General features: G+C 44.7%; 1 protein-coding gene across 1 annotated transcript in view; it reads left to right on the forward strand.

Annotated features, from left to right (window-relative positions):
- SLCO3A1 (solute carrier organic anion transporter family member 3A1) overlaps positions 1 to 14587 on the forward strand; it is a 205579-nt gene that overhangs the window by 164670 nt on the left and 26322 nt on the right. The window contains exon 4 of the mRNA XM_034783459.1: positions 58 to 321. Coding sequence (XP_034639350.1) covers positions 58 to 321 — 264 coding nt within the window. The remainder of the gene's footprint in view (positions 1 to 57; positions 322 to 14587) is intronic.

Raw genomic sequence — 14587 nt, forward strand, 5'->3', positions numbered from 1 at the left:
CCCTTTGTGTGTCTCTCCCTCCACTGGAATCACTGATGTGTGGCTTTGCTGTTGCAGGTAAACTGGATATCACCCCCGATGACCCTCGGTGGATCGGCGCGTGGTGGGCAGGCTTCTTGCTGTGTGGTGCCTTACTTTTCTTCTCGTCCCTCTTGATGTTTGGATTCCCGCAGTCCCTGTCCCCCATGGTGGAGCACGTGGTGGAGAGCGAGCAAGCCATGCTCCCTGAACGGGACTACGAGAGGCCCAAGCCAAGCAATGGGGTCCTGCGGCACTCACTCGAAGGGGAGGACAGTGCCTCCTGCCTCCAGCAGCTGAGAGGTGACAAACTTCCCTGTAACTTATTGCGTTTCTTCAGCAGGTTCATCGTTGGTTAGATTCACAATTTGGCTCTGATTTTGGCTACCCCACCTTCCCCCTCCCCACCCACCCCCCAAAAAAACCTGTTGGAATTTCTCTCTCTCACTTTTACTTATCCCTGATAGTGCACTCATTTTAATGGGAGGCATTGTTCCACTTGAAAGGCTTTGGTTTAAGCTACAAGATGGGGCAATCCAGAGTAAGCCATTGGGGTTCATCAAAAATGGGGCTAAGGAAGGGAGGGGGAGAATGGAGAGAATAAAACAGTGGATGACAGAAGTTCTCCAAGACACTTGAGTTTCTACTCTCCAGAACCTCACCGTCTTATAGCTTGGCTCTGCCTGCAGCTCACACAGTGGGGATGGGCAGAAAGCAAGTATGGCTGATTCAAAGAGGTTTGGAGCTGCCTTTTGATGGAGCCATGGCAGGGCCAACAGAATCCCATGCTCCTGAATGTAAAACAGCAAACGCTGGGCACCAACAGAGCGAAATACCAGAACACAGAATAGGTTTAGGAGGGAGCCTTTAGAAAGGGCAAGGCCAGAGAACAGTCTAGAGTATCAACAGAACCCTTGCTAGGGCATAAAACAGCCAACACGTGTCAGAATAGAATAACCTGGGCCAGATCTTCAGCTGGAGGAAATCAGAATAGCTTCAAGGAGGTCAAGTGACACCAGCTGAGGTGTGTTTGTGTGTGTGTCTGTGTCTGTCTGTGTACACCATGAACATGTGTAGTATTACAGAATTCTTTAGGTGAGAGGGCAGCTCTACTAAGGTATCTGGTCACCTCCCACTCGCTGTCATCACAGCAGAGAGTTGGTTTCCTTATCCCTTAAAGCTTCCTGATAAACAAGGGCCAAACCACGTAATCCTGTGCAACCCTTAGCGACTTCATTGGGGTGTGCGTGGTGTGAATGAGGGGAGAGGAGTAAGGAAACTTGGCCGGATTTTGAATAGAGAACGCTTTGAGTAATGGATGTTGTTGCTCCTTAGGAGAAGGTCAGTTGTGATCAGAAAAATTCAAAAATTTGAACAAAAAGTGGGAGGGGAGGAATTCAAAAATTTGCTGTTATCCAGTCCTTCAAGCTGCAAGGATTTGGAAATGGAATGTTCCATGGGTGGAGATTGGCTGTTCAACCAGCCAGTCCCTTCTGCCAGTGGACACGTTTGTTCCATCCATCCAGATAATTCCATGGCTGTCAGCACTATAGCATCTGAATGTCCATATTTGGATCTGAGCATTGTATTTACGTGATGGACAGCAAAGGTTCAGACCAATTGGGTCATTGCTCAATTTCAGACACCGGTGTATTGTAACATGTAACACAATTTACCTGCTGCACCAAGTGGAAGGAATTCTGCTCAAGCGTGGTGTGGAGCAGACTGCGTTATTGAGTTACTTGTTGAATTACTGCCTTGCAGCATAGGTACTGTGTATGCTGTAGGGGCCTATGCGTCACCCAGTTACACCCGATAGTGTTTGTATCCCTAGAAATGCACTCCAGAAGAGGGCGATGTTCTGATTGGTTAGTACTACAATAGAAAGCAGACCGGGACAAACCATTCCACTGAAGTCGATAGGCTCAGACCAGGAATAAATCTGGCTGTGTGTACGCTTCTGTATGTTTGAGCGGAGACACTTCTTGCAAACGACAGCAAAGTATAATTAGGGGTGTTTGGAAGGAAACTAGGTTTGCGCCACAGCTCAGAGAGAGCCGAGAAGCGATGTACTACATACCTTCAAACGCCTTTGAAACTTTTTGTTTCAGAAGGTGGAGGAAGTAAACCGCAAAACAGCCATTTTAGACTTGATTCTGACTAACAGGGAGGAATTGGTTGCGAATCTGAAGATTGAAGGCAACTTAACTGACAGAGATCATGAAATGATAGGTGTCAAGAGTCTAAGAAAGGGAAAGAGAGAGCAGCAGAATAAAGATAACAGACTTCAAAAAAGCAGATATTAACGATCTCAGAGAACTGGTAGGTAAGGTCCCATGGGGAAAAAATGTGAAGGAAAAAGAAGTTCAAGAGAGCTGGCAGTTTCTCAGAGACAATATTAAAGGCACAACAGCAAACTGTCCTGATGCAAAGGAAAGCTCGGAAGAATAGTAAGAGGCCAATATTTGCTCCATGAGCAGCTCTTTAATTACCTGAAAATCAAAAAAGAATCCTACAAAAAGTGCAAACATGGACAAATTGCTAAGGATGAGTACAAAAGAAGAGTGCAGGCATGTAGAGACAAAATTAAAAAGACCAAGTGAAAAAATGAGTTATACAGAGCAAGGGGCATAAAAGGCAACAAGAGAAATACAGAGGAAAGTTCCCTACTTAGCAAAGAAGGAGAGCTAGTTACAGACAACATCAAGAAGGCAAAGGTGTTTAATGCCTATTTTGCTTCAGTCTTCACTACAAAGATAAATTATGACCAGATACCTAACACAATTAATATCAACAAGAAAGGGGAAGGAACACAAGCCAAAATACGGAAAGAACAGCTTAAAGGATATTTAAATAAGTTAGAATTATTTGAGTTGCCAGGGACTGATGAAATTCACTCTAGGATACTTGAGGAACTAGCTGAAACTAGCTATTAGTGATTATCTTTGAGAGCTCAGGGAAGGCAGGTGAGGACCCAGATGACTGGAGAAGGGCAAAGGAAGCATATATGTTTAAAATGGGGGAAAAAGAGGAATTATAGACCAATCAGCCTAACTTCGATATCTGGAAAGATACTTTTCAGAGTAGCAGCCGTGTTAGTCTGTATCTGCAAAAAGAACAGGAGTACTTGTGGCACCTTACAGACTAACAAATTTATTTGAGCATAAGCTTTCGTGGGCTACAGCCCACTTCATCGGATGCATAGAATAGAACATATAGTGAGGAGATATATATACATACAGAGAACATGAAAAGGTGGGAGTTGCCCAACCAACACTAAGAGGCTAATTAATTAAGATGAGCTGTTGTCAGCAGGAGAAAAAAAAAACGTTTGTAGTGATAATCAAGATAGCCCATTTAAGACAGTTTGACAAGAAGCTGTAAGGATACTTAACATGGGGGAAATAGATTCAATGTGTGTAATGGCTCAGCCATTCCCAGTCTCTATTTAAATGATTAAGCAATCAGTTTGTAAGCACCTCGAGGACAATAGGGGTATAAAGAATAGCCATCATGGATTGGTCATGAACGCCAAACCAACCTAATTTCCTTCTTTGACATGGTTATTGGCTTAGTGGATGGGGGGGAAGGGGAGGAAATATAGATGGATTGTATCATGATTGTAGTAGGATTTTGACACAGTCCCACATGACATTCTCATAAGGAAACTAGGGAAATGAACAGGAGTACTTGTGGCACCTTAGAGACTAACAAATTTATTAGTCTCTAAGGTGCCACAAGTACTCCTGTTCTTTTTGCGGATACAGACTAACACGGCTGCTAGTAGGGAAATGAAATTACTTGTAAGGTGAGTGCAAAACTGTTGAAAAAACATATTCAAAGAGGACTTTGCTGTCACACTGGGAGGATTCTGGTGGCACCTTAAAGACTAACAGATTTATTTGGGCATAAGCTTTCGTGAGTAAAAACCTCACTTCTTCGGATGCATCCGAAGAAGTGAGGTTTTTACTCACGAAAGCTTATGCCCAAATAAATCTGTTAGTCTTTAAGGTGCCACCAGAATCCTCCCAGTGTGACAGCAAAGTCCTCTTTGAATATGTTTTTTCAACAGTTTTGCACTCACCTTACAAGTAATTTCATTTCCCTACTAGCAGCCGTGTTAGTCTGTATCCGCAAAAAGAACAGGAGTACTTGTGGCACCTTAGAGACTAATAAATTTGTTAGTCTCTAAGGTGCCACAAGTACTCCTGTTCATTTCCCTAGTTTCCTTATGAGAATGTCATGTGGGACTGTGTCAAAATCCTACTACAATCATGATACAATCCATCTATATTTCCTCCCCTTCCCCCCCATCCACTAAGCCAATAACCATGTCAAAGAAGGAAATTAGGTTGGTTTGGCGTTCATGACCAANCTTCTTCGGATGCATCCGAAGAAGTGAGGTTTTTACTCACGAAAGCTTATGCCCAAATAAATCTGTTAGTCTTTAAGGTGCCACCAGACTCCTTGTTGTTTTTGTAGATACAGACTAACACGGCTACCCCCTGATACTGGGAGGATGAATCTAGTGGGTTCTCTTGGATCTAGTCAATATTTTCATTAATGACTTGGATAATGGAGTGGCGAGTATGCTCATAACATTTGTTGATGGCACCAAGCTAGGAGGGTTGCAAGCACTGTGGAGGACAGAATTAGAATTGAAAACGACCTGGACAAATTGGAGAATGGGTCTGAAATCATAAAATGAAATTCAAGAAAGACAAGTGCAAAGTACTACACTTAGGAAGGAAAAATCAAATGTACAACTACAAAATGGGGAACAATTGTCTAGATGGTGGTACTGCTGAAAAGAAAGGGGAGGTAGTGGATCAAAACTTGAATATGAGTCAACAATGTGATGCAGTTAATACAAAGGCTAATATCATTCTAAGGTATATTAGGAAGAATGTCATATGTAAGACATGGGAAGTAATTATCCTGCTTTACTTGGCAGGTGAGGCCTGTGTCCAATTCTGGGTGCCACATTTTAAGAGAGATATAGACAAATTGGAGAGAGGACAGCAGAAAGCAACACAAAATTAGAAGGTTTAGAAAAAACGATCTCAGGAAATGTTTGGAAAAAAGCCCTGGGCATGTTTAGTCTTGAGAAAAGAAGACTGAGGAGGGACCTAATAACAGTCTTCAAATATGTTAAGGGCTGGTATAAAGAGAATGGTGATCAATTGTTCTCCATGTTCACTAACAGTAGGACTAGAAGCAGTCAGCTTATTCTGCAGCAAGGGAGATTTAGGTTAGATATTAAGAAAAACTTTCTAACTATAAGCACCGGAATAGACTCCAAGGGCAGCTGTGGGTTTCCCATCATTGGAGATTTTTAAGAACAGGTTGGGCAAACTCCTGTCACGGGTAGTCTAGGCCAGTATACTTGGTCCTGTCTCAGTACAGGGGGCTGGATTAGATGACCTCTTGAAGTCCCCTCCAGCCCTATATTTCTATGATTCTATGAAATCCATTGGACTAGAATTACTTTTGGGAGTGTTAAGCAGTTGGCATTTATTTTGTTGAAAAATAAGTGCCATCCCTTCTAAGTAGGGGCCATTGGTATATCTGGGCTAGCGTCTGTGTGCATTTGTGTCTTTGGGTGCATGGGGTTGTGGTATTTATGTATTTGTGCAGCTGAGTCGGGGAGGACAGGTGTGTATGTCCATGTGTGTCTGGTTGCATGGGGAAGTGTATGTGGATTTGTGTGGATGTGCATCTCTGCGCTCAGGGAGGTTGCGGGGGTGTGTGTATTTGTGTAATATATCTTTGGGTAGGTTTGGGGGTTGTTTGGGAATATGCAGGTGTATATATGTGTCCGGTTGCATGGGGTTCTGTGTGCATATTTTGTAGAGAGGTTGTGTGTGTGTCTTTGTGCATGTGCATTTCTGTCGATGGATGGGGTTTTGTATGTGTTGTCTCTCTCCCGAGGGGCTTGTGTGTTTGTTGTGTGGACAAATGTTGTCTGTCTGGGGGAGTTGTGTGTGTATGTTGTATACAAAGGATGAATTTCAGGGTTCGATGGAAGCTTCTTTCGGATGGTTTTCTCCAGTCCGTTCCATACCTTGCACCCTTAAGAAGTGAGTGGACACTGAGGAGCCATGTTACTTTGAGATAGATGTTTCCAGCAGTGTGCTTCACACCAGACACCAGCATGCTTTAGTCAGGGGTGTGGAAGGAAAGTCTGCGGCCTGGCAAGCTTTGTTGGGAGACCGTAAGATGTAGGAGTCAGCTGAAACTTCTGGTTCTCTATAAATCTTAGCGCACAGAAGGGCTGTGACTCTCATATAAAAGCAAGCAGCTCAAAGCCTTGGAAATGCCTTTCACATCTCTGCCAAGGTCTAAACGGGAGGGAGGGACCAACCTGTCTGAGGCAGCGGCATCTCGCCCCAGGGGTATTTTCATGCTGGGATGAGACGCACCCTTCAGAGGAGTTTAAAACCGGAAACGAAAGCTATGTCTTTGCACAACAGAAGGAGAAGTGGCAATCAAAGGCAGCAGAATTGCCTCGCCGTCACGCTGCCTCTACAGCCGCTCCTAGCACAGCTTTCTCCGGTCTCTGATGATGGAACAGCATCACCTTGGAGCAGGCCTCAAGGAAGGAAACAGTGATGGCCCCTCCCACCCCTCCAACTTCAATGGGAGCTGTGCCGTCTGGTTTAACCAGCGGTTCTGGGCAGGTGATAAGAGGATGACCAAGAACTGCAGGAGGCTCATCTGGTTCCAGAGCTAACTAGGTTAATTGTCCCACGGCTTCTGAGAGGAAGCAATTGGTCATTACTTGTGTGGGTTGTACCTGTTCCCTGAAGAACCTAGCACTGGCTGAGGTACTCGGGTCACGTCATTTGACGCCTTAACTTATATATTTGATCCATGGTTCCAGAAGTAAAAAACTCAAAATTACGCTTCATCATCAAATCCCATTTCTTGAACGGAGTGTGCCCTGGCCAGCCTAGGGGAGTGACCCAGGAACTCTGCTCCTACTCACAAGGTGGGAAGGATGAAACTCTATGTAATGGACTATTAGAGGTTACCCTGGGGTTCTGGTTCTAGTGGGAAAGAATTTACATCCTGGGAGGGCCACAGAGTGGATTCCTACATGGGTTTCTATCTATCTATGGTCCTTCTATGCCCCCCCCCCCTTACTGCAGTGTATGAACATCTCATAGTCTCTATCCTTACAGCTCTGCTCTGAGGTAGGGCAATGGTGTTCTGCCCATTTTGTTGGTAGGGAACGGAGAGATTTAAGTGACTTGCCCAAGGTCAGTCAGGAAGTCTGGGGTGGAACAGGGAACTGAACACTGGTTAACAAGCACTTAATCACTGGCCCATCCTTCTTTCCCCTAGTTTGGAGTATTCTAGATCAATCCAGGTGGTGGCTTAACACTGTTGCGCCTGAGAATGGGATACTACACTCTCTGTCTTCTTTTGTGTCATTAAACGTGAATGTGTTTTAGAGTGCAGGAAAGGGAAGAGTTAACAGCACAGGTTTACAGCAGGGAAAGGATAGGCAGATGCTGCCCAGGCTTTCCCTGGCATCTCTGCCAACGCACGTTATTCCTGATCTGGAGTGCCCCTTGCTAGTCCAATCCTCAGCTCCCCACATACAGCTCTATGAATGCACCTCCCTTCTGACCTGCAGCATCCCTTGACCCTTGCTATCCTAGTGCTTGGCACTCCGATCAGCTTTGCTGATGCACCTTCAGTCCTGATCTGCCCCTCTAACCCTGCTATTCTAACTCTGGGACAGTGTACAACTCTGCCACTGTACCTCAATCCTCACCTGTACCCCCATCTGATCTGGGCCTGAGATTGCCACCTAGCTCTACCATTGCAAGTGAATGACAACTGGCAGCGCCTTCTGCAAATAACCAACAGTCCCCTATATATGAGCTTTTGTCTGCACAGAACAGCTGCCTTGTTCCCTTGCCCAGTGCCATCCTCACAGCTTTCCTTGCTGTGCTTCTGGATACCTGAGTGTGACAGCTGCCAAATTCCCTTGTTCCGCCTCCCAGGAAACTCTGCCTTGGGAACAGAAAGCTGCTGGCTGGCAAGAGGCTCCCAGATCCCGCAGGTGGGTTCCAGGCAATTAAAGGGCTGTACGCCACAGTGGGACATAATAGTAATAACGGTAATTAACAGTTAGCATGCACAGTGGTTTTCAGCTTCAAAGCACTAACTGATCATTAGTGAAAACTTTCAGATGCCTTGGTGAGCGGGGGCTGGGTGAGTGCCTGTACTCAACTAACAGCCTGTGTATCCCACCTGCAGCAGTGGTGGGGGGTGTGCTCTCTCTGGGGCGGTTCCTTGCACTTTGCCCCTTGCGATCACTTCTTAGCCCATGGATAGTGTGATTCGCTCCATCCTTCTCTCCTGTCAATGCCCTTTCCATCCTTCCCCAGCTCGTGCTCGCGTTCTGCTACATTTTTCTTAATTAGGGGCTGTGCCTTTCAGCCCTAATGTTGTGAGAAGCTGGTGATTGGAGAGACCTTGTTCTGCAGGCTAAATGGGAGATTGGTTTTCATCCTGCAATTTGTCTTCCTAGATGTACTCTCACTTAGCACGTTTCCTCTTGCATTTGTGTGTCTGGGCTCTATGGTAAAGCAAAGGGAAGGATCCCCCAAATCAGAGGTATTCTTGGGCATAACCGATCACATTCTGGGCCATACTCTGTTCTCACTTACGCTGATGTAAAACAGTTGTGTCAATGAAGTTCCTCTGGGAGTCACCCTGGAGTAAATTAGAACAGAGTTTAGCACTCGGAGTCTGCATGTCTTGCTTCTGCTGAGCATAATCTGTTGAATAACATTTTCATTCCATCCCACTCTCCAGCTTCTCTGCTTGAACTATTATGCCCTTAGGGCTTGTTTCGGAGCAGCAGCATCAGAGATGAATCAGGTTGGGTCTGATCATGTGGGGTGAGGAACACCTACAACTTCCACAGGCCGCTCGTCCGTTTAAAGAGGGGTGTGATACTGGAAGAGAGTTAAAAGCTGCTGTAGGTATTGAGAGTAGAAGCTTTTGGGGACAAAGAATGTCTCTTCCTATATGTTTGTACAGCACCTAGCACAATGGGGCTCTGATCTCAATTGGGCTCTACTGTAATATAAATAATATGTACTCCCTAAAAATCCATGTAAAAGTCAATGGGAATCTTTCCAATTAATTTCACTGGCAATGAATCAGGGACTAAGGGCCAAAGCCTAGTTCCACTGAACTCAGTGGGAATTTTGCTATTGACTTTAATGGGATTAGATTGGTTTTTTAACCTCCTTGTCATTTTCTGGAATGGGAGATAAGGAGTTGCAGTGTATGTGTTAGAATCAGAGCCTGATCCCTTAATCCTGCAGCCAAGTTATAATCCTTGGTTTACCACTTTGCATTCTGGTACCATGGAAATGGTGCCACAGATTTGATCATTCTGTCTAGACATGGAAAAGCCTCCAAAGGTTTGGGTGCTTATGGGGATGTGAACCAATTTGGTCTGGCAATCGCACCACGATCCAGCTCTCTTGTAAGAGTCCCAGAACTGCCTAGTTTTGGCTGCCTCTCTGTGTGGCTCTGGACAAGTTACTTCACCGGGCGGTCCCCGTCTATTAAAAAAAAAAAGAAAAAAAGAAAAGAAACAATAACGACCTGCCTCCCAGGCCTGGATTATGTGGTTGGTTGGTTGTAAAATGTTTTGAGATCCTCGTGCGGAAGGCACTGTAACATTACAAAGCTCAATTACGAATTAAACCCTCTTGTTTGCACATAAAAGCTGTCCAGAGGATTTGGGTTCATAGATTCCAAAGCCAGAAGGAACCACTGTGATCATCTAGTCTGCTCTCCTGTATAACACAGGCCATAGAACTTCCCCAAAATAATTCCAGGAGCAGAGCTTTTAGGAAAATATCCAACCTTAATTTAAGAATGGTCAGTGATGGAGAATCCTGACCTTAGGGAAATTGTTCCTGAGCTAATTACCCTCACTGTCAAAAATGTGTGCCTTATATCTAGTCTGAATTTGTCTAGCTTCAACTTCCAGCCATTGGATTGTGTTGTATCTTTCTAGGCTAGATTGAAGAGCCTGTTATTAAATACTTGTTCTCCCTGTAGATACTTATAGACTGTGACCAAGTCATCCCTGAACCTTCTCTTTGTTAAGCTAAATAGCACAATTCCCTTTCATTCCTAGATGCCTTCGAACCCCCTCCCCTCCCCCAACCAAATATCTTTGTTAAAGTAGCAAGGAAGATTCTGGGTGACAAATGGATTCATGGTTTAGAATGATCCCCCTTAGTATGCCCCAACATGAAAGTCCCTCTGTAAAGGTGAACGGGGGGTTATGGCCTAAAACTCTTCTAATGAGCATCTGATTACTATTATTCATCAGTTTATTCCGTGTGCATCCCCAGTGTTTGATGCTCCTGCCCCAAGAAGCTTACAGTTGCGGGGGAGGGATAGCTCAGTGGTTTGAGCATTGGCCTGCTAAACTCAGGGTTGTGAGTTCAATCCTTGAGGGGGCCATTTAGGGATCTGGGGCAAAAATCTGTCTGGGGATTGGTCCTGCTTTGAGCAGGGGGTTGGACTAGATGACCTCCTGAGGTGCCTTCCAACCCTGATATTCTAAGAAGACAAACATCAAACACAGTTAAAGCCCCTAACGTACCAGAGGTTTGATCCTAAGAGGGGCTAAGCACCCTGAAACTCCCATGATTTAGCATCACCCAGGAAGAGCTCAGCACCTTGCAGGATCTGGCTCCAGGCCATCACATAGTAGAGATACTTAATGTCTCAGCAGCCTGTTAGAAGGAATGTTGAGAAATCCTAATATTTCAGCTGTTCAGTAGGGTAGGGAGGCAACCCTGATGGGCTCTGTGGATTAAGAGGCAAAGGTTAGATCTTGTGGCACCAGGACTGGGAGGGCATTCTAGGCATAAGGAAGCAGCGTGGGTGGAGCTGGAGGTGGGAGAAGAGGACAGAGGGAGTCTGAAGTGGGAAAAGGGGCAGTGGGAACAGTCTCCAGGCCTGTTAACTAGACATAGTTCCTCAGCACAAAAATGCAAGTGATGCAGCGTGGCCCCAAGTCACGTTCCTAGTTGCTTGCTGTAGCTCTTTGAACTAGGTAGGGGCATGTCAAAGAAGGCTTTGATGCTTCTCATCCGTGTAGCAGAGTTCCTGGTGACTTGAGCTTTTGTCTGCGCCTCACCTCTATCTGCAAATTCTTTCCTCACCATTCTCAAGTCCAGCATCTGCATGTCACTCGCTATGATTAATTCACAAGGGCTCACAGACCTCATGCTTCAGGGCATAATAAACTGATCAGCAGCTGGGGTCAGGAAGAGAATCTGTCTCCATGAGGTGGTATTGCACAGTTGGCTAGGTATGTTTATAGGGGTGAGGGAGGTTTGCATCTTCCTCTGAAGAATCAAATAAAGGCCACTGCCAGAGGCAGGATAATAGACCAGAAGGACCAGCGATCTTTTTCATAGTACACGGCAATGTAAGAATATTTGTAGCTGCTTCGAGCCCATCTCTCTTACAAGAAATCCATTTGACATGGTGTCATCTGATTTCTTCATGCCCTTTGTGATATTAATTTTACTCAAGGCCTTGTACAGTTTGGTATATTAAAGTAAATTTCATTATCTTTGATGTCTTTCTGCTTCTTCCATCTTCTCTTTTTTATGAGCTGTCTCTTTCCATGAGATGTTTTCTTCATCTTCTTTGCCTCCTTTTCTTCCCTTACCCGGCAGCCAGGTTGATATTTTGCCTGTGTCTCCTATTCGGATACAAGATGTGTACTGCTTGGGATTGGGTCTTAGGCTCACATCTAATTTTACCCTCTTCTCATTGCACTCTTGTAGGAAGACTGGGCTATTAAACCCCTTTCCCCCAATGTTTTCTATGTTCCTGTCTTTACTGTCAATTGAAAACACATCTCCGTAAGATGCGCCCACTGGAAAAAGGGCCCCCAATGATAAGTGTCCCAAACAATTCATTTCAAACACTGATGCGATTATTGTCGTTTGTTGTTTCTGGAGAATAGCTAAACCTGGTATAAGGAGGTTATCCCCCTGTATTTTCCACTGGTTAGTTGCAAATCAAAGCTACTCACTGGAAATAAAGTCCTTGCCAATGACTTTGAGGGCCTTAATGTCAGAAGAGTCAGACTCCCATAATGCCACCACAACTAGAGACAGGGCTGCTCAGTACCTCTGAGAATCAGCCCCCTTGTGGTTGATCCTGGAAGGAGTATAGAATATTATAGAAGTGAAGTCAAGCGGGCAGAGATGTTAAGAAAAGGAAGGGGAGGGGTCTGAGGGAAGCGAATGGCTGAAAGTGGAAAGCTCTGTTCTGTTAAGAATTTGAATTAAATGTTTCATCGTGAGGCGAAACTCAGGCATTTATGACTGTGCTGGAGATTAAAGACACAGACATTGCAATGACGGCAAAAATCTCTCTTGTGACATCTATTTCCACAGTATCGGTACATGGTGATAGCGGTAGGGACATGAACTGATGAGTTACTCCCTTCGAGTATCCCAGTGTGATTCTTCCTTCACAGCATCTGCTCTGGCTGATAGATTCTCTTCTGCGACTCGCTGTCTATTTTGCATGCAACAAACCCCTCCTCCCTGGCTATCAGTAGGAGTTGAAACTAAGGCCTGTAACTCCAAAGTACAACTGTCCACCATGTGAGCTAAACAACTCAGTGCTTATTCAGCAAAGCCCTTAAGCATGTGCTTAAGTCCCACTAAAGTTGACCAGTCTTGACCACATGTTAAAGTTAAGCACATACTTAAGTGCTTTTCTGAATCAAGGCCTTAGCTGGGAGCAGTAGCAGGTGGCTTCCACTGTGGGTCAGCTACAGAGTAGTACACGGACACACTTAGCCAGCTTTCCGCATGGATTAGTCCTTCTCTATCAAGCTGCTCACTCGTGCACCCTACTCTAGACAGCCACAAGCACAACATTTGTTCCTCCCTCCCGGTAGGGGATTTCAAACTCCATGCCAACTTTTAATTTAATTCCCAAACGTATTTCACCCCAGGCAGTGATGCACCTTAGCCAGCAGCAGATGGCAAACTGAGCAAATGACAGAGCTGTGATGAAAGGAGATATATTTCTATGGAAAGCTTCCAATTTATTTTTCTTTCCTGTGCAAAATTAAAGGAAATGATGTGGACCTTACTGATGAGAAGACATAAGCTGCACGATATCTGTCCTCTGCCCTTTTGAACTATTTCTATTTTATGTTACAGTAACTCCTACTGATATTAATCTCTATTGTATCAGGCACGGTATAGACCAACAATAATAGGCAGTACCGACTGCAAAGAGTGCATGGCCTAACTCTAGACAAAGGGTGGGATGGGCAACAGGCACAGAGAAGTGGAGTGATTTGCTGAACATCATACAATGAGTCAGTGGTGGTGCTGGGAATAAACCCAGGTCTCCTGCCTCTCCATCCAGTCCCCTATCTAGTGATCAGACTGCCTCTGATGTACAAGATCATTGATATTGCGTGATAATCTTGGCCCTCTCTAAGCCAGTACAGTGTAAGATAAAGCCTTCACCCTTGGTCCTGCAAGGTATCTTTGGCCCTGGCCATGTAGAGTATCTAAATGACTCTCTGAGATATATTTTTCCATCACTTTAAAAGGTATCCTGCTATTGTTGTAAAAAAACTATCAGATTTTTTTCTGTCTTTGCCTTTGAGCTGGAGCAAACCAGCATCTTAAGGAATCCATTGCTATTTTACTAATTGAACTCCAGAGGCACAATAGGTGGTAACATATTAAATATGACTCTCTGAGCTCAGCTTTGTTTTCTTCCTCCAAGTTCTGCTAAGAGGACAAATTCAGTAGATGGCCACCAAAGGACTGAATGAGACGGCAGGGTGGCCATTGGGAACTGATGTGAGACTGAAATTTTTTTTCTGTTTATCTGAAAAATGCGGTCTCCACCGAACAGTCATTATGTCCAGTAAATCCTCAGGAAGCAAGGATTTTGTGCAGCGTGGAAAACCGTTGTGATGAAAGGGACTTGAAACTGAAATAGCCCTTTGCAAAGGGCCAGATTGAGCTAATTATAGTCTCACCAATGGAGCCCAAGCAGAGTGTTAACAAAGACCCTGCATTTGCCCAGTGCTATTAAATTTTGCAAAAAGAAGGAAAAACCTGCGAGAAAACAGAGGTGTGCACTGGAGAAATCAGTTGGCTGCCAGAGCCTAATACGCAGAGCAGAATGAGGGGGAAAATATTTTAAAATGCAAACAAGGCCCATTGACGCTTCACCAGCACTTCAGAGAGAGAATTTTTAAACTAAATGATTTTCACATTTAATTCAGGGAGAAATTAGTCACCAGGTATTAAGATAAAGCAAGGCTCTCGCCTGTATTAGGATTCCATCCTGTTCAAGCTGTCTTATCTCTGGAATAATTAGAATGCTCGCTGAAGTGGAAAATGTGCTATCTGATTCATTAGCCAGATTTCCCTTTGTACGGTAATTGCTCCCCAACTCATGTTTGGCTTATTGGAAATAGAGAAACAGGGCCAAGGGGATCTCAGGCCTTCATGGATAA

Source organism: Trachemys scripta, chromosome 10 (genome assembly GCF_013100865.1).
Source record: "Trachemys scripta elegans isolate TJP31775 chromosome 10, CAS_Tse_1.0, whole genome shotgun sequence".
NCBI classification, from domain to species: domain Eukaryota; kingdom Metazoa; phylum Chordata; order Testudines; family Emydidae; genus Trachemys; species Trachemys scripta.